At 41.4% G+C, this 21,766-nt stretch overlaps 1 protein-coding gene across 2 annotated transcripts in view; it reads right to left on the bottom strand.

Annotated features, from left to right (window-relative positions):
- Positions 1–21,766, bottom strand: part of TIAM2 (TIAM Rac1 associated GEF 2) — a 313,756-nt gene that overhangs the window by 198,443 nt on the left and 93,547 nt on the right. For both annotated transcript variants that reach the window (XM_086927397.1, XM_086927398.1), the window contains exons 6-7: positions 20,660–20,884; positions 854–1,039 (exon numbers count right to left, since the gene is read on the bottom strand). In XM_086927397.1, coding sequence (XP_086783523.1) covers positions 854–1,039; positions 20,660–20,884 — 411 coding nt within the window. The remainder of the gene's footprint in view (positions 1–853; positions 1,040–20,659; positions 20,885–21,766) is intronic.

Below are 21,766 nucleotides of genomic sequence, written 5' to 3'. Positions count from 1 at the left end.
AAATGCAGGTATTTGACAATGACCACGTGACAAAAACTTCGGTCTGAATCCCTAACTCCTTTACCTCACATCCCCTTATAAATCTACCTCAAAAAATTTAGTAGTCAGCCACAATCGTCCCTACCAATGATACCAAATCAGCCAACTCTTGTCGGACTGCAGAGTACATACATTTAAATCAATAAACGACCAGCGATTTCATTATAAGGCAGAGGTGCCTAGTGGCCATGTTGAATTTACCAGTACATGACATCAGAGCTAGGAACAGAACGTGCCAACAGAGATATTTTTTTAAAACAATTGAATTTGTGGGAAAAAATTCTCATTACCATTGTTTCTGGTTGACATTTTTTAGAATAAAATGGTTATAGATGTGGAGATACATACTAGACACGGGTAATATCTTTACATTGATTCTCCTATACATATAACCTTGTCTGCTGCTATCCTCCATGTGTGTGCGGGCTCCAAACACTAAGAAGTGAAGCATAACAGGACTAGGCACAAAGTGTATTTTTTTTTGTCTTCGTACAATGCTTACATAGAACACTCTATGTCGCGTTTCAGATACTGGTGCAAGTCTCAACAGGCAGGCGAGGTTGTAAGACAAGAAACAGGGAAAAAAGAAGCCAATGAAACATCACAATGCACTGAAAACAATACAAATACATCAAAGCCAGGAAATCGGATAGGGTGGCCTTCTATTTTTTGACTGCATGGTCCACACTGCCGGCACTGCACAGTGTGGGAACATGTGAGACTAGGAAGCAATTATGCAATAAATGCATCATAACATGAGGAAAAGGGAGAAAACTCAGCTATGAAGCGGCATGTACCATCAGCACGTACTTACCAGAGCATGGAAGGATGATACAGAGAAGATGCCAAGCCTCCCCAATGCCAGCTTGGACGGGCGGCTGGTGGCAGCCAGCAGGCTCTTTGGGTTGGGCAGCTCGCCGCCCTGCAGGCTGGCCAGGTAGCAGCGCATTCTGAACAGGTCCATGTTAAACTTCTCCAGGTTCTGCTCCCACTGCTGGATCTATTTGAGACACAAGTCAATAAAGATCAGTGGAAGTAGTGCTTAGAGTGCTGCTCATTGCGTTATCCTCCACAATCAGAGACTATTGTGGAACAAATCTGTAAAGGTTATCTACCTTCATGAATGAATATAACCACTCGTACTTAGAGTATGGTAATTTTAGCAGGACAAAAGGGTATGAACGGGGTATGTTGCATTAACTTGTCCCCGTTATGTTGCATTAACTTGTTGAAATCTTAAACTCCTGTTCTATCGCCTAGTTTTTGATTGCCCACTGTTATTTCTATTCCATTCTTTGCAAAGTGGACTGCCAGCCTGTTCTCAGGGTATTGACACACTATATCAAGAACCTAAAGAAACAAATACACCTTTAATTGTCTTGTGTCTAGTTGAAAAGAGCTTACAAGGAGAAGGAGTATGCAGAGGAGCTGCTGTGAGTAAAGATGAAAATGTCAGGGGGATGAAAAGCTTTACAAGACAAAAAATAAGATCCACAAATTAACTGTAAAATAGAGGCCTGGACCTACTCGAGAAATTGAAAACCGCCTACTGCGCATGCTCAGAAGCATAGGTTTACAAATGGAATCTCCAAAACATGAATTCGGTTAGAAGAATGTGAAGTACTTAGGTTGGGGTCCTTTGGACACTATGGTTACCTGTGCCACTATTATGTTTTGAGAGATTAGACCCATTTATAAGTTAAATGCTTTCTGAGAAAATCTCAGTGCTGCAGAATGGGTCAAAGACAGTGCTGGCCCAAAGCTATGTGTTTTGGTTTGCTCTCTTACTAACAATAGTGAGGGGTCCAATCTGATATGTGATGGGGTGATGTTTTTATTAGTTGAAAGCGAGTTATAGCACACACTGTACCCACACGATAATCCACTGCGATTACAGATTTCAAATAATGTTAATGATAATTTCACACTGCTCAGCAATACTTTGAAGGCTCAAAGATGAGAGATTGCCAAAAAAAACTCTTTGTACAGAAGGTAATACATTTGACCTTTTGCTTATTCTAAGTCAGAGGGATTGATAACTGTATAGTGATTGAACGGTTGCCAATTCATATCAAGACAAATATACTGCAAATCATCTCACCAAAATATAGTACCATCACTCCATGACAATGACAACCCATAGATCATCACAGTTTATTATGGCAAGGAGGGTCTGTGATGTATCCCTGAACTAATATGCAGTCAACGTTTCGAGAGTAACTCCACTATTGAGGCTGCATAAATGTGCAGCCGCTTCCATGCTCTCCATTCCAGAGGTCCTCGGATTGCACCGATTATTTAAGAATCCAAATAAATTGGGCATAAAGTGACAGAAGATGAAGAGGGTAGAAACAACATATCATTATTTTTCCATGGCTCCGTTTTTCTCTAAACTTGGACCATCTCTACAGCATTACAAATAACCAATGGAAATTTCTGGTTGGAACCTCACACAGTTTTAATGAACTACTGAGGTAGAAATATTGGCTGCCTTAAGTCTAGTTAAGGCTGCATTTTGAGAGGGAGGATCTGCACTTAAGCCATAATGCTATTTCTCCCTAAATTCTAGAGCAAGGTATAGTTAACATCCTTCATGTGCATAGTAGGATTGTCAATATTGAAGTATTTCTATGTATGAATCTATGAGCAAAATGTCAACCATTACTCTCATTTTAAAAGCAAGCAGTTAAGAACCTATAACATGTATGCACGTGAAACAAACATTATATTACTAAATCCTCAAGTTGCACATAAAAGTCTCTCAGGGCCTTAAGGAAAGTACGATGCGTCAGGACTGAAAGGTTTTGCAATCTACTGAGATAACATCTATGTGCCAAGGAAGTGTCGTGGTCTGTGGTAACAGAAATCTTTTGGTCTCTTCTGCGACAGCACGTGTGCTGCATGCATTCTAGCTTGAGAGAGGTATACAACAAGGGGCTTGCAGCCCTATCATTTGTTGCCTTTATTGTCACTCTTATTTGCTGCCTTTTAATTGCCCAGTACATGCTGGTTTCACTTCCTCTTCTTTTGTCTGGAGCGTGGACCAAGTACTGGTTGCTTCAGCTTGTTTGCTGTCCCTTTGCTAATTGTACTGTGATTGAGGTATTACTTTTATTTTTTCTTCTTCGCTTTTGTCATTGATGAATCTCTTGCTATTTATTGCCGTGTTTAGCTATGCACATCTCTTAAAAGAAGTCATTTTCTCCTTTGAAATGGATGTTTATTGTGACAGATGTTATCTGTTTTTAGTGTGACAGGATGTTATCTGCTTCCAAATATATTTTAACTAAGATATTGACATAGGCGTAATTGCCTCCTTTGTGGGATAGGATTTTAGCCAAATTTCATATTTTCCTTTCCACGCATGGAGCGATTGACTGATTTGCTGTGAATCATAGGGGTGTTGTCCCGAGATCTAGCAAGTATGGGCAAAGCCAATGGGCCTTGCTTTTGAGTTCCTGCTGGACAACATGGACATTGTCAACTTGGCACTGATTTGCAGCCATGCTGTATAGCAGCTTGGCTGCTGCACAGCACGGCTAAAATTTATTATTAATGAGTGTGATGCATCCAGCACTAATGCACTTCTAAACATAAGAGCGCATTTGCCCTGGCTGTGTCATAGCGCTTTTTTAAATTAGTTTAGCTAAACTGTAAAGCATCCATGCTGTCATACAGAATGGCTACAAAACATTTCAAGGTCAATAGCTCTCATAGGTGACACATACTGCCTTTGACAATGCTTGTTAGAGCTGCAGCTAAGTGAGCAATATTCAACTCATCAGAAGAGGGTATGGTACTGAGGCGGAATTTCATCATTATGAAAACTTTCCAAATGAAGAAAGTCAGCCTGACGAAAATATATTTTAGAGAAATATCACAAGTACAATATAACTTTTCCAAGAAAAATGGATTGTTTCCATGGAAAAAATATACTTGTGCTGGAACTGAAAATGTTCTTCCAATTCCTATTATTAATTATAACAATTAAAGTTTATTAAAACAAAAAAATAAAAAACGAGATGGGGTTGTGATAGTCTTTCTTGTATGTTTATAGTGATATGGTTTAAAAAACCAAAACACAGACACAGGAGTAATGAAGAAGGCTGCAATACATAGGGTAAGAAGGGAAATGGAAACGACTTGAAAGAAGTATGGGAATTCAATCAATCAACAAAGCTTTATTTCGACATGAAATATCTTAAAAGCATACATGGAAATAAAAAAGACAGTTTATAATAAATATGGTTAAAAAGAGAATTACATTAAGAATCATTATTGCAATAAAAAGAGTAAAAACGTATTAAACTATGACAGCTTTGGTATAAAATTAAAAATTGATGATCATACGTACTCATCACAGAGCTTTCAATCTTATACACCAAGCCCAACTTAGAAATGTTGCCACCCCGCAGGCTATGGTTGTATTAGCATCTGCTCGGAGGATTCTGAGAGTGGTAGAATGATCCCTAATCTTGAGCTGTCGGCACACAGGTTTTAACCATTTAATTCTGGGTTTAGTATAAGCCAGGCATATAAAAAACTAGACTAGACCTACACAGCGTGGGCAATCAGCAGGTGTTTTATGTGGAGGGCTCCATTTGCTCGTAATTACACGAACAGGTAGAGTACCCAATCTGAATCGAATAAAAAGGACCCTATCTCTTGGTTTCTGAATAAAATCCAGATAGAGCTCAAAGCAAGGGACCAACTTGTGTTGTCGAAACTCGTCGGTCAGTCTACCTAGGTTTGGGTTTCTAGGCTCCTCGCTATCAATCCATGTCCAAAAGGCTCTCTTGACTTCCCCTTTAGACAGCACGATCCCTGACTCCCATGCAGTTTTTAGACCAGTAGCCAGAAGGAGCCTTTTTACATTTGCTATCCAGCCAATCTTATGGGATCCCTGGAGATTCATTACTTCTTTAAGGCCGTCAGCATATCTTGATAACTCGGGGGTACGCCATAGTCGGGCCCAATAAAGGAGGGGACGCAAGGTGATTAAATCCCTAATTGAGCGACGACCCAAATCGCTCAAAAGTGGCTTAGTGGGGGTCCCCCTAGGTAGCGAAACAAGTTCTCTAAAGAACTTGTTTTCTGCTGTGACAAGGGTGTCTACGTTACAGAAGCCCCAAAGTTCAGCTCCATATGATGCACAGCCCACAGCCTTTGCAGCATAGATCTCTAATGCTGGGGCAATGGGCCTGGAGGTTGAGGCACGGTGTTCTCTCCCTATCACGCCCACAACCCGCTTATGGTTTAGGGCCATTTTTTCAATGTGCGGCTGCCATTTCAGGTTATCTGATATTCTAATCCCTAAGTAATCAAAGACTTTCACACGCTCTAGAGGAATGCCATCAAGTACGATGGAGGATTTGGACGACCTACTAGGGTTGAAGTAAAGGAGCTTCGTTTTCGAGATATTAATTACTAAGCCCCTTACCTTACAAAAGAGAGAAAACTTATCTAATAACTTCTGTAGGCCCACTGGGGTTTTCGATACCAGCAAGGTATCGTCTGCAAAAAGTAATGCGGGGACTTTCACACCTGCTAAAACAGGAGCATCAGCATTAATTTCCGATAAAAAGGAAACAACCCCGTTCACAAACAACGTGAACAGGGTTGGTGCCAATACGCATCCCTGGCGAACACCTCTGTTCACAGGGATTTTATCAGTTTTTTGTTCCTGGGTGCCCCATCTAATACGTGCGAAATTTCCATCATGCATGCGGACCAGGAGGTTCAAGATGGGCGGTGGAAACCCCATCTCCTGCAAGACAGACCATAAGCGGTCTCGGGGGACCAGGTCGAAGGCGGTCTTCAAATCAATAAATGCTAGATAAAGACCCCCTTTACCAATGGTTACCACGTTCCAGTGTAAAAGTACCAGCCTGCTTGGTGTCCTTCCTTTCTGCTGGCTTGCCTTCGGCTGTTTGCCCGGCGTCATTGAGGAACTTGCACTTGTTTCAGCTCTAGAGTGTGCTTGGTGAATGAATGTGATTTGCAAGCGGCGCCGTCACGGGGGGGAGGGGGGGGGGGGGAGTTTTTGGGGGGAAGGGTGGGGAGTTACATTGGGACAGTTACTTCACCGAGATGAGGCTTACTTGATCACTGGAGCGCTCCTGGACTATTTGCTGGCTGCACTATTTGAGCTACCCCTTGGTGGGGGATTGCTGCGGGACTGCCGACATTACCAGCACTGAAGACTTTTTGTTTTAATGCCCTGCCTCATCTTCCTTTGCAGCCTTCCCACTGTGTGGGACCTTCCATGCGCCCACTGTGATGTCTTTTGTTAATTGTTATTTTTTCTCTGTATGCAAAATAAAAAAAATTTACAAAAAAAAAAAGTACCAGCCTGAAAGCCTGGTCAATTGTGCTGGTACATGCCCTAAACCCTGCCTGGAATTGCAAAATAATGTTGTTCTCCTCAGCCCACAGAAGGATCCTCTCCAGGAGGACCCTGCCAACCACCTTCTGACCTGCGTCGATCAGGTTTATTGGGCGGTAATTGGCAGGGTCCCCCCTGTAGCCCTTCTCATAGATAGGAATCACTTCCGCTCCCTTCCAGGAGTCTGGAACCCTTATAGATAGGAATCACTTGTGCTCCCTTCCAGGAGTCTGGAACCCTTATAGATAGGAATCACTTCCGCTCCCTTCCAGGAGTCTGGAACCATGGGAATTAATTAGGAGAGGGATGGAGTGGGCGATGTAGTACAACAATTGGGGTTTTGAAGAAGGGGACAGTAAAAGGACTCTTGGAAGTTGGAGGTGGTAAGCATGGGGCACACCCTCCTTAAGAGAAAAGAAACAGAGACGGGTTGCGATGTAAGGTGTGCTAACCCCCAAAAATACCGCCAGAGGAAAATATTTTTTCTTCTGTTTCGTCAACTTGATGAAACCCATTCTTGAAGAGGCATTTGTCAAGTGTGGTTCGCTGAAAAAAATTTCACCAGAACAATTTTTATTCAGGCTAGTTTTTCAAGGTAAACGTATAGAGCCATTGAGACTAAGCAGGAGACTCTGGGCCTGTTGGAAGCAGGATGATAACAAATTGTCATCCCACTGTGCATCTGACCCTACCGTTGGCCATTTTAGAACTTTTCTTGTGCTTTTCTAATGGTGACTCTGCCTCATTTGGAAAGACAGGCCCAATGTCAGCAAGCAGCTGATCCGTCTCAGGCCAGGGCGGGAAACACCCGTTACAACGCAACTTTTACAACGCACTACCATTACATCGCAACTTTTACAACGCAGGTTCCATTACAATGCATGCCTTTACAACGCATGTCATTACATAGCAGATGCTATTACAACGCATGCCATTACAACGTAAGTATAGGTAAGTATATAATTTTATTTTATATTTTATTTTACATTATTTAATTAATTTAATTAATATGAAAAATAAATAAATATATTAATTTATGTATTTTTATAAAATAAATTAAATATATTAATTTAAGTAATTTAAAAAAAATAAGTATGAGTATAGGAGTATATGTTTTGGGGTGTTTGGTATTTTTAGTGTTTTAGGGCTAGGTTTGGTTTTTGGGGTACAGGGGTATTTTTAGGGTTCAGGGTTAGGTTTGGGTTATGGGGTACAGGGGTATTTTTAGGTTTTAGGGCTGGGTTTGGTTTTTGGGGTACAGGGGTATTTTTAGGTTTTAGGGCTGGGTTTGGTTTTTGGGGTACAGGGGTATTTTTAGGTTTTAGGGCTAGGTTTGGTTTTTGGGGTACAGGGGTATTTTTAGGTTTTAGGGCTGGGTTTGGTTTTTGGGGTACAGGGTTATTTTTAGGTTTTAGGGCTGGGTTTGGTTTTTGGGGTACAGGGGTATTTTTAGGTTTTAGGGCTGGGTTTGGTTTTTGGGGTACAGGGGTACTTTTAGGTTTTAGGGCTGGGTTTGGTTTTTGGGGTACAGGGGTATTCTTAGGTTTTAGGGCTGGGTTTGGTTTTTGGGGTACAGGGGTATTTTTAGGTTTTAGGGCTGGGTTTGGTTTTTGGGGTACAGGGGTATTTTTAGGTTTTAGGGCTGGGTTTGGTTTTTGGGGTACAGGGGTATTTTTAGGTTTTAGGGCTAGGTTTGGTTTTTGGGGTACAGGGGTATTTTTAGGTTTTAGGGCTAGGTTTGGTTTTTGGGGTACAGGGGTATTTTTAGTGTTCACTTTTTTAAAAAAACACGACTTTAAATTAATTAAATTAATTAAATTAAATTAAATAATTATATTATTTACAATTAATAAATTAATTAAATTACATTACTTAAATTAAATTAAATTAATTACATTTTTAAATTAATTAAATTAATAAAATTAAATTATATTATTTACAATTTATAAATTAATTAAATTACATTAATTAAATTAAATTAAATTATATTATTTACAATTTATAAATTAATTAAATTACATTAGTTAAATTAAATTAAATAAATTAAATTAATTACAATTTTAATATTACTTAAATTACAATAATTAAATTAAATTAATTACTTTTTTAAAATTAATAAAATTAAATTAATTAAATTAAATTAATTAAATTAACTAAATTACATTATTTAAAAAAAGATATACTTACCTATACTTACGTTGTAATGGCATGCGTTGTAATAGTATCTGCTATGTAATGACATGCTTTGTAAAGGCATGCATTGTAATGGATCCTGCGTTGTAAAAATTGCGATGTAACGGTCTGCGTTGTAAAATAACGCGTTGTACCGTCATATATCCGGCCAGGGCTGGTGTTGTCAGATGTTCAGCAAGAAGTATGCACATGGTGGCTAGATTAATGCCTGATTTAAGTATATAGATGGTCGAGGCCATCGCCCAACGGGCAAATTTAGAAATGTCTGTCAGGTCAACTGACATTTCTAGCTTTCACAGGAACCACTGAGAAGTGTTTCCGGTGAATGCACTGTAACTTTGATACTTGGCTCCTTAAAACATGACTGAGCCATAAAGGCAAAGTTACAAAGCTTTTATTAATTTTTAAAACCCCAAAATGGGATTTTGTTTTTGAAAATAAAAAAAACAATGCCCCCTCTTGCCATAAAAGTAATCTCCCATGGCAAGGGGAGCATTTTAACGTTTTTAGTGCTCCTTACAGACAGGGTTTTCCTCGTGATGATGGGCAGTAAATAAATGGCTATATGTTTGCCCATCTATATTGGGAGGGGCCACAAAAAGCCAATTTTTAAACCACCCTTACTCCGTCCAGCCGTTGGAGAATTTCGGCTATGGTGGGTATGGAGTAGTCTCCGCTATCACCAAACAATGGTCCACACACTTTTTAAATTGGGAGAGCAACCATTATGTAGATGTGAAGGGTACTGCATCGCAATTGGATGGGGCACCCTTGCTGGTAACAGATACATTGGGTCCTTAATCCTTAGCAATGACCCTTAGAATTCAAGAACGTGCAGTAATTTGTCATACAGAGTAACAACACAAAACCGTGGCAGCCTTTAAAATGGCTAGGTTCTAGAGAGTCACTCAGAGTTATTCTGCTTTCAAGCAATGGAAGGAATTGTGAATGAGGTGCAAAGGAATAACTATAGATGCAGTGTCTTTACAGTCTCTCATCAGGAAAGAACTAACAACACAAAATTGAACTAACTGCAGAAGTGGTGCTCAATCTTTGTAACCTGCACTTGGCCCCTTCTCCCAGTTGCAGAATTCACTCAATGTGCCAAATTCACTCTTGGGTGCACGCGAAGGATTCTGAGGGTGAATGCTTTTTCAGTGACACAGTGAAGAAGGTGTGTTCTATTCTACCTCATAAATATCATCCTCTATTTGGTATTTCCTGAGCAGGTGACACTAGAGAAGTAACCATGATGGAGAAGTGCTTACCTTTGTTGATTAGTGTGGAGTAAGCATATTTTCTATGTACATATACCCATGTGACTGCTTCCAAGTCTTGCATTTCGAAATGGGATGCCTTGGTTCCCTGATTCTTCTCTATGTTGAAACTAAAATTGAGACCGGTCCTTTAACAGACATGTTAATGTCAAAGGGCTTGAGTAGCTGCCCTGGAGGTGTCCAGCACATATTCAGCTAAGCAAAGTATAGTGAGACCCCCATGATATCACAGTATACGCTACATACAATGCTATGAAGGAAAAATAATGGACAAATTATGATCATGAGCCCTCTCCTCCTCCCGGTAATGTTCCAGCACTGAACATGGTGTGTGTGTTATTATACCACAATGCAAAAGTCCCTCATGCTTACTGGTTTGAGTGCATAACAAGCCATTTGGCGAATAAAAAGCTGCTCAGGGATGTTTCAGCAGTCTCTTGGTTACAGAAGTCTTCAGGCTGGCCATTACCCTAAAATGATCCACTTTTGTTTAATGGCTGCCTATTGAACACAGTGCACATTGCAGCAAACAAAATCCTCGTTACGTTTGCAATATGAATGGATGCCATGTGACTCCACTCGTGATTTTAAGACCTTACACAAAGATGTTAAATGGCAGTGCGCTCTACCGCCTCCATACACTCTTGATGCCATCGAGTACGTGTCTTAAAAGGTCCTGTATTATCAAGAGATTAGCCACTTGCATGCACAATGTCACATCAAACAAAACACTTGGCAGCACCTCTAGTTTGCTCCTAAATGTCAGCTCGATGATTCAACCCTGATGAAGCTGTGCGAAGTTTGTTTCAATTTACGGCTATTGTGATGTTATGCACCATTAAACATTCAAAGCATGTTATTTTTAAAACCCATCAAACACAAATTTAAATACTGACACTTTCTTCTAATGGAGATTTTAATGTCAGATGTGTTCTAGCAGTTTGCAGAAAGCCATGACACTGTATTAATAACCTGTTCCTGCCTATTAATTGGTGTAAATGTGGACGAGATGAAGAGGAATCAAGATTCTGTGAATGAAACAATAATTCAATACCTGTCTTCGAAAGAACATCCACGTCTCTAAATGGGTAATAATTCTGAAGGTTCATTGGTTCTTGGTTATTTAAATGGAGCGTCGGCTCCTCTGATATATGTTCCCCCCCCACCCACCCCGCCAGCAGCCTAAATATTTGAAAAGTAAAATGATAATAATACATGTTTACCATAATTTTATTTTTCCTTCGCGGGTCGAATCTTCGGGCACAGGTCTATCAGGGTAATAGTGATGGGTTGGACTGGTGGGCACTGTTCTCAGTGCGATGCCGGTTTGGCCGGCCGTCTTAGGACGGCCAAAGCGACATGCGCACAGAGCGGTGTCCAACCTGTGCTGCTTTGCCGGGTTGGAGGCATAAGGCACAGGCTCTCAGTCTCTCTGGTCGTGTGCAAATCGAGGGCGCTCAGGCCAATCCTGATGCTGCTCTCATGCTGCCAGCAGCATGATAGCAGCTTCTGGATTGGCCGCAGGGGAGTCTGGGAGCATGTGCCTGCAGTGGAGAGCAGCAGATGAGCATGATGCAGCGGGCGGAAGGTAAGTTCATTGTTATTGTTTGGTGTATTTTCTTCTGTCATCCTGCCCCTGTCCTCCCTTCACCCCGGCCCCGCTACTCTTCCCTGACACCAGACGCTCCTGTTCAAATGAGTTGTTTTCCCCAATGTACAGAAGTAAGAATTATTCTGTCGGAGTTGCTTAGAGCCAAACTAGTATAATTGAAGGCCAGAGGTCTCAACTGAGATATTCTGTCAAAATGCCATAAATAGGTAATAAATGACATAAGACTGGTCTTTTGGATCAACTCACTTTAAGTAACCAAATGTAAAAAAATAGACACAGCTGCTCCATAAATTACAAGAACAACAATGCAGTGGTGCAGTGCTTGTGGAAAGTGAGTGAGTGACTTTCTACACAAATGAAAAACAAACTTGAAAGCTTGGTCAGATTTGCTCAGTACATTTATCTCACCGTTTTTCTCACTCTGCCTGCTTCCCACCTCCCCCCTCACAAGCACCCCTAACTAAGACCTATTTCAAGAAGGCTGCAGCATGACTGCTCTGCCGGAGCGCCAAAGGCAACCCCATCTGCGCCCGTCCGCACCTAGACCGCAACTAGCGCCAGGAACCCTGACCCTCCTGACTCCCACAGGTACTCCATGCCCTGGACCCCAGATGCAATAACTGCTGCTTTGCATATCCTCGCTCTACAGCAGGACCGTTTACCTGCCTCTGCTGTTGGTTCACCTCCATACCTGGACTGACCGCCAAAACCTGCATCACACCCTCCCCGCCGGCTGTCACTTCCACAGAACCACTCCGTTGCCTCCTGATCAATGCCAGATCACTCTGCAAACATGCCACCGAAGTCTGGGACACCGTTTCCACCCTCGCCCCTAACATAACATTCATCACAGAGACTTGTCCTACCCCCGCATTGGCCCCTGACATCGACACCGCCACACCAACTGGCTACAAGATGATAAACTGGGACTGCACCAACAGACACAGAAGAGGCATCGCCAGCATAAACAAGAAATCAATATGTGCACCACCACAGAAGACAAAACCACAGAAAATCATGGAACCCCTCAACTTCCAACTCCACACAGATGACAATACCACCATCAAGGTCACCCTCACATAGTGACTCCCAGGACCTTAAACCAGCCTCAGATACAGAATTCATCACCCGCTTGCCATCGAATCCCAACACTACATCTTCCTGGGAGACCTCAATTTCCACCTGGATGACCCCACAGACACCAACTTCACTGACCTCCCGGAAAGAATGGGCAACATCGTCCACACGCAGCTGGTCTAAGACCGCATGCACAGAGCAGGACACACGCTAGACCCTATCTTCACGTCCAGCAAAAGAGTCAGATACAGCCACTCTATGGAATTCACCTGTTTCAATAACTCATCGTCCACTTCACCATCACTGGACTACCCTGCAGTACCCCCAACCACCACAGCCTAGCTTTTTGACTTTACTCCGCAGCCCAGTACCTGGATACCCTTAAAGGTGATAAGCTGCGCTATACAAGTACCATACAATTCGATTGGATACATTTGCAGTGGCCCATAATACTGTAGTGTCACTAGTTTCAAGAAATTAAAAATCAAAGCATATAAATCATAACAGCGCTCACGTTGCAGCCCATTTGGTGAAGACTTAAAGTAAGTTGTGATGTCATCAGTACTAAAACGATAGATACATCCTCCTAAATTATTCAAGCAGAGGCCGGTAAGCAACTGAATCTAAAAAAGGTCATTAAGGGTTACCCAAAAAGTAGAGAACAACTACAATCTGAGCCTCAATAGGATCTACCCAAAGTAGTGGCCTATCCCCAGCCAAAGTGGTGAGGCGGGCCGGAGGAGGGAGGTGGGGAGGGGATCAGGAGAAAAAAAAAATACTTACCTTAACACTGCCACCATCTACCGACGCATCGCGGTCTTCCTGATTCTGGGCAAAGGCTCCCAGAATGCACTGTGTCCAATCTTGACGCTGCATGAAAGGAGCGTCGGGATTGGCATTAGAGCAGATAACTTGCACTCCCAGGCAGACTGGGAGCCTCTGCCTGCTCTCTCCAGCCCCAGCAAAGCAGCTGGGGCTGGAGAGAGCTTCACTGCACATGAGGGTTTGGCTGGCCTGAGATGAATGGCCAAACACCTCATGCGCAGTGAAGGGAGTGCCCACCACTTCCCCACCAGAGGTGTCATCATCTGGACCAGCCCCCAAGACTTGTCAGAGTCCTGGGGCTGGTCCAAGGGATTAAAACTAAAACAATAATTAAACGGGTTTAAAACCAGTTTTATTATCGTTTTATGTGCTGGTGGTGGGGGGCTCTCCACTGCTCTAATGGAGCGGCCGCGGCTGTCTACCCAAAATGCAGAGAGCAGCTCTTCGTTCTTCCTGACGCGAGCGCAAGCCTATTGTGAAGTTTGTGACCCAGATAGCCCTATTATTTAAATTTTTGTCAAATATGGCTTGGACAACCTGCTTTTCTCTACATTTTGGGTAGATCCTAGTGATGTCCAGATTCTTGCAGAGTTGTTAAAAAGAGAAAGAATAAGGTATTTACAGAAGCCCTGGCATCAGCCTTCCCAACGGCTAAAGGACAATATATGGTAATAAATTGACTTTAGGTATATGGACAACATATGGCCCTGGAGGTCACTTATGGTTGCATAGCAACCAATGCTAAGTTTATCATGAATGTACTGTTTTACCCATCACCAATTTGTGTATGCCCATATGGTGATTATGAGCACATCATCACGAGACAACAAACAGGGAACATGTATGCACAATCCGAGTCCCACAACCACCGTCTGATTGTATTGTCCTCTATCACCGTATAGGGCCACGGCACCACAAATACATGTGTATGAAAACATATTATGTCTGTGTATTCTTTGCAATCCAATGCCTCGTCTGGCCTACGTTGTCTTTCTCATGTTATTCTATTCCTAATAATATGCTTTCACCAGTTGAAAACCTTTTAGAAAATTAACACGACTGCCATCCTTCGCCTTCTAATTGCATATCTCGTCAGTAACAACGTATCCAGTAAGTAACTGCTTGCTGGGACGGACAGTTGTACTGGAGGCAGTAAAATCAAGGCACAAATTACATTTTGCATTTCTACGTTTCTTGACCTAAGCTGGAATTTGTGTAACAGTGCCTTAATCTTTTGTTTGTTAATCAAACACATTTGATCAAAGGGAGAAAGTAATTGAGGATCTAACATGAAGAAAAGAAATACAAAAGAGGAGGAAATAATGTAAAAGGGGGCAGTAAGTGTGGAGAAAGAAAGATTGACAGGTAGGAAACGAAAGAAAGGAAAGAGAAGGAAGAAAACGCAACAGAGAAAGAACAAAAGGAAAAATGAAATACCCAATAGATCAAAACAAAATATAGAACGAATAGAAGAAAAATAACATAAATAAAGAGCGAACAGTTGGCACACAAACATAGATTAATTAGTCAACCACATTTGTATTTGTTGAATGTAGAAATTTACTCTCAAAATAATTTGTCTGAATTTGCACGAATCAGATTAATGTATCGCAGGATCTCTCAATACTAAGGATGTCTGTTAATAAATGCCACTGCTGCCGTTAATCACGCAGTGGCCACTAAAATAACAACATTAGCTCTGCATATGGCCAGTGGCTCCTGGGGCTCGCCCCCTGCTGCCATCACAAACAGCGCGGCCTGGAGACAATTGAGGGCCCAAACCTGGACCAGCTGTTCTTCTCGCCGGGTCGGTTGCACGCAGTAATCCTTTAAACTTTGATAAATCTGTCTGCACACGATCTATAAGGTTAGACTTATAGAAGAATCAGGCTAATACCAAATAAACACTCGAAAAAAAGACTTCAAATGCGATTCCAACTCACTACGGATTGTCAATTTCACACTGCACTCGCTCCAATTACGAACAGAAGAAATCTGCAGATCCACAGGTGACAATGATATTTAAGACCCACCCAAAGGATTAGACTATGGAAAATCCGTATTAGTGTTCCTGCCCTTAAGTGCATCTAAAAGAGCCATACTACAGCGCCGTTGCAGAATAAAAAGATAGGTACTGGAGAAAAGGTTGTGGCCGATGCTGTATTCCTGGGCCGATGGATACAGTGGAACAAAGGTCGTCACGATAACTCCCATGACAAAGTCAACTAGAGCGGCTACTAGCTGTTTACTCACCACTAAATTAGAGATGGCCCTACTGCTCTGTTTTATGGAAGACTTGTCTACAAGCAAGGCCAAAAATTGGCGTTGGGGTTCCCATGTATAGCAAAGGGCCACAGAATTATAATAGACAGATAAAGGTTCCACTGCCAGCCAATCAGAAATTTCTCTATCACCACAAACATATGAACATTGCTCAACATCTCCAACAAATTAGCATCAACAACTCAGGACCAGTTATGCACAGAATAACTGCACAGGAGCGACATGATGCTGCTGAAGGCCACATATCCTGCTTTGGCGTCGAAGAGCCGAATCACAAATTTTAACCATGAGAGACTAGCCAAGATAAACTGATGGACAAGCCTGTGGCAGCTCTTTAATTTCAATCAACAAGAGCAGGTTTTTCAAATGACCAATTAGCCATATTAGGGCGCGGCATAGCTCAGTCCTCTGACAATCTAATTAGTCGATACTGCAGCTCCCTTGTTAGTGCCCTATCACTTAATCACAGACGACACATGTAATCTGCTTGCCTCCTGTCCAGCTGGACTGGGTAATGAAGTTAAATGAATATTTTACGCAAAGGGCACTCCTTTTGACACAGTATAACAAAGGTTGACAGTCTTTAGTGATACCCGCAGCAGCTAAGGACTGATCTGGGCAATGATTACTTAAAGATCAATGCGCAGCTCACAATTGTCCTTTATCCATCAGGTCAGTCAACCTGTCCATTCTCCTTCCAGCACAAAAGCATGAACGAGTGATCCGAGAAGGCAGTGGGTTGTAAATAACAAACCATCTTTGCATATAGAAACTTATTTAGAGAGTTAAATGTAATTTCCTGAATTGTTCATTTTAGAATTCAAAGGGGATCTTCATTACAAAATATAGAAACGTTATCTTATTTGATTTTTTTGTAATCTATGTCAGTGTTATATGAGAACATATGCTATTTTGTTTCTATACAACACCCATCACCCTTATGTTGGAGTGTACTTAAAAATGGTCTTAATGAATCAGATAAACTCGCCCCTTCTCCTAAAGAGCCCCTTGGGTCCTTGCTGATTTTGGGAGAGGGGGGAGGGGGTGGAGTTATTCATTTACAGAATTCTCTTAACCTGAAAGTTTGAATGCTATGCAATAGAAGAGACGCTGAGCTTGTCCCCTATTCTCGTAGAGTATGGATGTAAGGGGCTGGCTACAAATTTGGCATTCGCTAGCCAGTAAAATTCCTTCCTCGTGGAGGCTTTTGAGACGGGCAAAGCATCTTGTACCGTAAATGTCCCATAAGAATTACAAACAATTACATGCAAAGGCAATGCAGGGTAAGGCACCATTCTTTTTTTTAATTTTTGAGGAAAGTTCTATATTAATTAGTGCTTTCCCAGGCTACTTTTTACAACTAATGCACTGGCATTTGGGGCATCATACAGAACCAGTACAAAACATAAGGCTAAGGTGTACCATTAATGGTCAGTTTTTTCTTATATTTGCAAACGAAGGGGCATTTGAAATGGAGCGCTCTATTTATCTTTCCTTCTAGTGGGAAACATTCTGAAAGGCCAAATTAATCAACCTTGTCCATAAAAAGTGAATATTCATGACCAGACGGTGAGGCTCAGACGCTATTTAGAATAAGATGTGTAAATATTGAAGAGCGTGTCTATTGGGTCCAAGAATAGTGGCCTTTAAAAACTCTTATAATTTGCCTTTTCTTGCTCCAATCCATAAGTGCAGGAGAGAGCCTGGAGAAATCATACCTGTTACAGAGACTGCCCTTGTCCACCTGTTTAAAGTAGGTGTACTCAGGACAGGGGCAGCTATGCTGGGGGATAGCTATGGCGGCACAAAGAGGGGGACAGATATGTTGGTACACAATGAGGGACAGGTATGTTGGTACACAGAGTGGGACAGCTTTGTTGGTGCAACAGTGAGGGACAGCTATGTCGGTACACAGGGGGGACATTCATGCATTAACCAGCTACTATATTTAAAGATAAATATGTAAAATGTGTCTAATTCCAATTATATTTACATCTCAAATATGGATGTGGGTGGAGTTAAGAATAGTAAATATATATACTCACCTAACAATATAGCTAGAGGCCAATGGAGTGGATAAAATATTATTTTAGAGTGATACTGACCTAGCTACAGTGGCGTAGGGTACCCCAGCTTTGGCAGCTTAAGTGGGGGTAGCCACTGAATTCTATGGCCTTGTAAACGGGGTCCCACTAAATACTGATACATTTTATATTTTGCCTTTTATGTCAGCAGGCCTGAAGACAGAGGCTCATAAAACAGTGTGGGGAAGAGCAGAGCAGGGATGAGAGGTAAAGGTCAAGAGCTGCTTAAAGAGCTTGCGGAAGGGGGTATGGTAAGTTTGAAAAAAATAGTCTGAGAAAAGATAGAAATATGGTAGCTTGAAATTAATAAGGAGAAGAGGTGAAAAGAATAGCGGAAACAAAGAGTGAATTATGAAAAGAAGGAAGGAAAGTTGAATGGAGAAGTTCAAGGAAGGAAATGGGAAAACAACAAATAAGGGTGCAAGGATGAATGTTTCGAAGGATGAGTTTGAATAGATGGGTGAAAGGGTCAATTAACAAAAGTTTGGAAGGAAGGGTGAAAAGATGAATGGGTGGATGGACGGTTGATTGAAAAGTTATTAGCATAAACGGATATCAGAGTGAAGGGATGGATGATCGATGTGTGAAGGGAATGGTCATTACATCGATGGAATGATGAAAGGATGGATGGATAGACAGTTGATGGATTGATGAATGAAAGCATGGATGAATGAGTGCACCAATGAATGGAAAGAATGTCAATGGATTGTTGACGTAATGAAGGGATGTGGTAAAGGATCAAAGAATGGATGGATGTAAGGGTGGGAGAATGAATGGAAAGATTGGACGATGTACAGGTGAAGAGAACTAATCTAGAAAGTGTCGGGCGGACTGTTTCTCTCATTCAGGTTCATTGGAATTTTGGTTCAAAGTGGTGAGTATTTTCTAGCTGCTCTCGTGTCTAGCTAAAGTATTATACAAATATAGCAGTAAGCTAGACGTGTACCTACTGCTATTGCATCATATTCATTGACAAGCCCTCTCTTAACCAGCAGATATAACAACATGCGTGTTGCTGGAAGGGAAAAAGGTAACAAACAAAGCAAAAATAATCAACAAAAGACTAACGAAAAATACGTGACTTAAGGAAAATGTCGTTTGCCTGCTGCTTGCAACAATAATTGGCACACACATATAGAAATAACAGAATGGAAATCAAAGCATGTGGATTTCACAAATGCCCAATTCACAAATGTTTCTGTGCCCTAAAGAACCGAGGGAAGCAAAAACTGCACTTTTGAAAAGTACATTTGACACCCGGTTCACACAGTCAGAGGAAGTAGAATTTTAAACATGTGAGGTGCATTTACAAATGTGAAAAAGTCTTCTAGTTTGCCAGAATTCCTGTCATCACATGTTTAAAATAGGAGGAGGAAGTGTGTGTATGGCTTTCTGAGTGCGACTCCCCGCATAAGGAGGTGAACACCCATAAACTTGTATGTTAGAGGGCATTTACATGCCTCTTGAAAGTGGTTTCCCACTCTGAAAGTACAATTGTTTCTATCAAAGGCAGGAGTAAGTGCCTTAACATGACTGGGAAATGGGAAGCATTCCCGTATTTAACTGGGTTGTAGGGAACAGTGTTTTTTAACAAGGAAGATGACGTTCACAGGGAGAGAAAAAAAATTGACTCAATAATGCACATTTTTTATTTTCAATCAAACAAATTTTGTTCCAGCACACAAATTTCTTTTTCAAATATACAATAGTGGCCATAGCTTATAAATCACAGCTACCACGAAAGACGCCACGCGATGGAGCCGGCCGAAATCCACTTATAAAATTTCAACTATTACTGGGCCACCATACCCGAGTGATTTGATACTGAAAATACAGTGCTCTTCATTATATGAGAATAAAACCCATGAAGAAGTCAGGGAGATTACCTTGAAGATACCCAGTATCTATTGGACTGGACAGAAGGATACATTCCTACATGTTAATATTATAAGAAGAGCTTTCTTTATTTGCCCTGAAGAAGTCCGTGGAGGACGAAACGCGTTGGCTACAGTGCGTTATGAAGATTAAATAAAGATTGAACTTCAAAAACGACATAATTGATTCTGCTATTGAATGTTTCACTACTGTGATTTATAAGCTATGGTCACTATTGTATATTTGAAAAGAAATTTGTGTGCTGGATCAAAATTTGTTCGAATTGAAAGTTGGGACAATTTGTTGTGCTGGGAGATTTAGGGGATATAGAATCTCCGATCCGTGGCACAAACAAAACTCAATAAGGCAGCACTTAGGATAAGTGCAATTGTGCTTAGACCCCTTTCCCCAGTTCTTTTTGTTCCTAATTTTATATTTTCATTAACGCATACAGAATTTTCCACCGGTGTCTGTAGGTGTAGTTTTTGTACACTGAAATATTCCTGGAAAGCTATGAGTGCCCTAGATTTCCTGGTGTACCCCTGGGATGAATCCCTGAAAAGAAGGAAATCGGCGACGTACGGTGAAGTAACCCAGCACATTGAGATTTCTGCATTTTATATCTGGATCTGTCTGACTTGGGAATGTACATTTTCAACAAATAATAAGTGTGTTCACCTAAACAATAATTAAAACACAAACATACAGGAGGAACTATTTATTGCATAAATCATAGTGAATCTGAAGTATGCACTGGCACATGACTTTTCAATAAAGCACTCCCTCCTCCTTTTGAGTTTCTGCCCTAGATTAACCTGACAGGTTTAACAGGAATGAATAGGAACACAATAGGACTAAATAACTTCTGCAGGATTCCACCAAAATATAACAGAATAGCTTATAACTGATTATAAATATGATTCTTTCTGATAATTAACATATACCTTAAAATGGTCATTTCACTTGAATTAAAAAAATAGCTAAGTTCATGAAAAACAGGCTTTTTTACCTGATTCTCTATGGCCTTCCTGTTTTTGGGGTCGCTCACGATCGAGAGCTGCAGTTCAGCCATCTTCTTCATTTTGCTGTCCATATCGATTTTCTGCACCAGACTTCTGGTTTGGCTTTTCAGGAGTCTGATGGTGTCCTCTTTCCCCTGCTTCTTTGCAAAGAGGGAGGCGCATGCAGAGTGTATGGCCGTCACCCAGTTCTCTAGATCTGTCTGGCTGGTGGCCTGCAGGGCAGAACAAACTATTAGAACTCTGTGAGACACCAGCAAAGCCCTTCGCAACATAAAAGGAAATACAGTAACATCAGAGAGCCCTTGCTTTTAGACCACGGTTCTCCAAAGTCGGTCCTGAAGGGCCATACCCATGCCAGATTTTTTAGCATATCCCCATTTAGATAAATATAGTTATTTTAAAAATCTGGCATGGATCCGGCCCTGCAGGACCGACTTTGGGGAACCCTGTTCTAGACTAAAAACAATCTGTTCACCCAGTAACTGAGTATAAGGAGTTACATCCTAAATAGACTACACTAGCGTGCCAAGAGAATTTAACCCTTTCTAAAATGAAAAAGAATCTAGTGCCCCCGTCCCAGGCCCTAGAACTTACATCACGCCAAAGAGTGCACTTGGTGTTAGTCTTTTTAATGAAAACAAATGTTATCTCATTCTCCCTATGGAAGGGGGATTATAAGAAGAACCGACGCATATAATGTATTTAGGAAGGAACAAATCACTTTTATCTTGGTCTTCTCGCCCCATCAAGGGCTTGCTATTGAGGCACATTATTGAATAGACCCAGGGAAAGGGAGAATATGAGGAACCTTACTGGTTAGACATAGAGGGACTTCAACGCAGCAGATGAGCTAAAAAACACAATAACTCTTACAGAAATCATCGAGCGAGGGACATCTTCATTATGTGGTACTGAATGGACGTGCTTCCTCTGTGCTCCTCGAACCCAACCTAGGTACCATTTTAAAACTATTGAAAAGTAAATGTTAATTTTAACCCAATATAAATATGTGGCTTGATTTGATCCCTGAAGGTCAGGACTGCAGAAAAAGGAGATGACCAGCAGACACCTGCTGTGTTCAGGGCTTCATCTGT

The sequence above is a fragment of the Lissotriton vulgaris genome, chromosome 6 (genome assembly GCF_964263255.1).
Source record: "Lissotriton vulgaris chromosome 6, aLisVul1.2, whole genome shotgun sequence".
NCBI classification, from domain to species: Eukaryota; Metazoa; Chordata; class Amphibia; order Caudata; family Salamandridae; genus Lissotriton; species Lissotriton vulgaris.
Note: the sequence above shows the minus strand (reverse complement) of the source record. Positions and strands in the feature narration are given on the sequence as shown.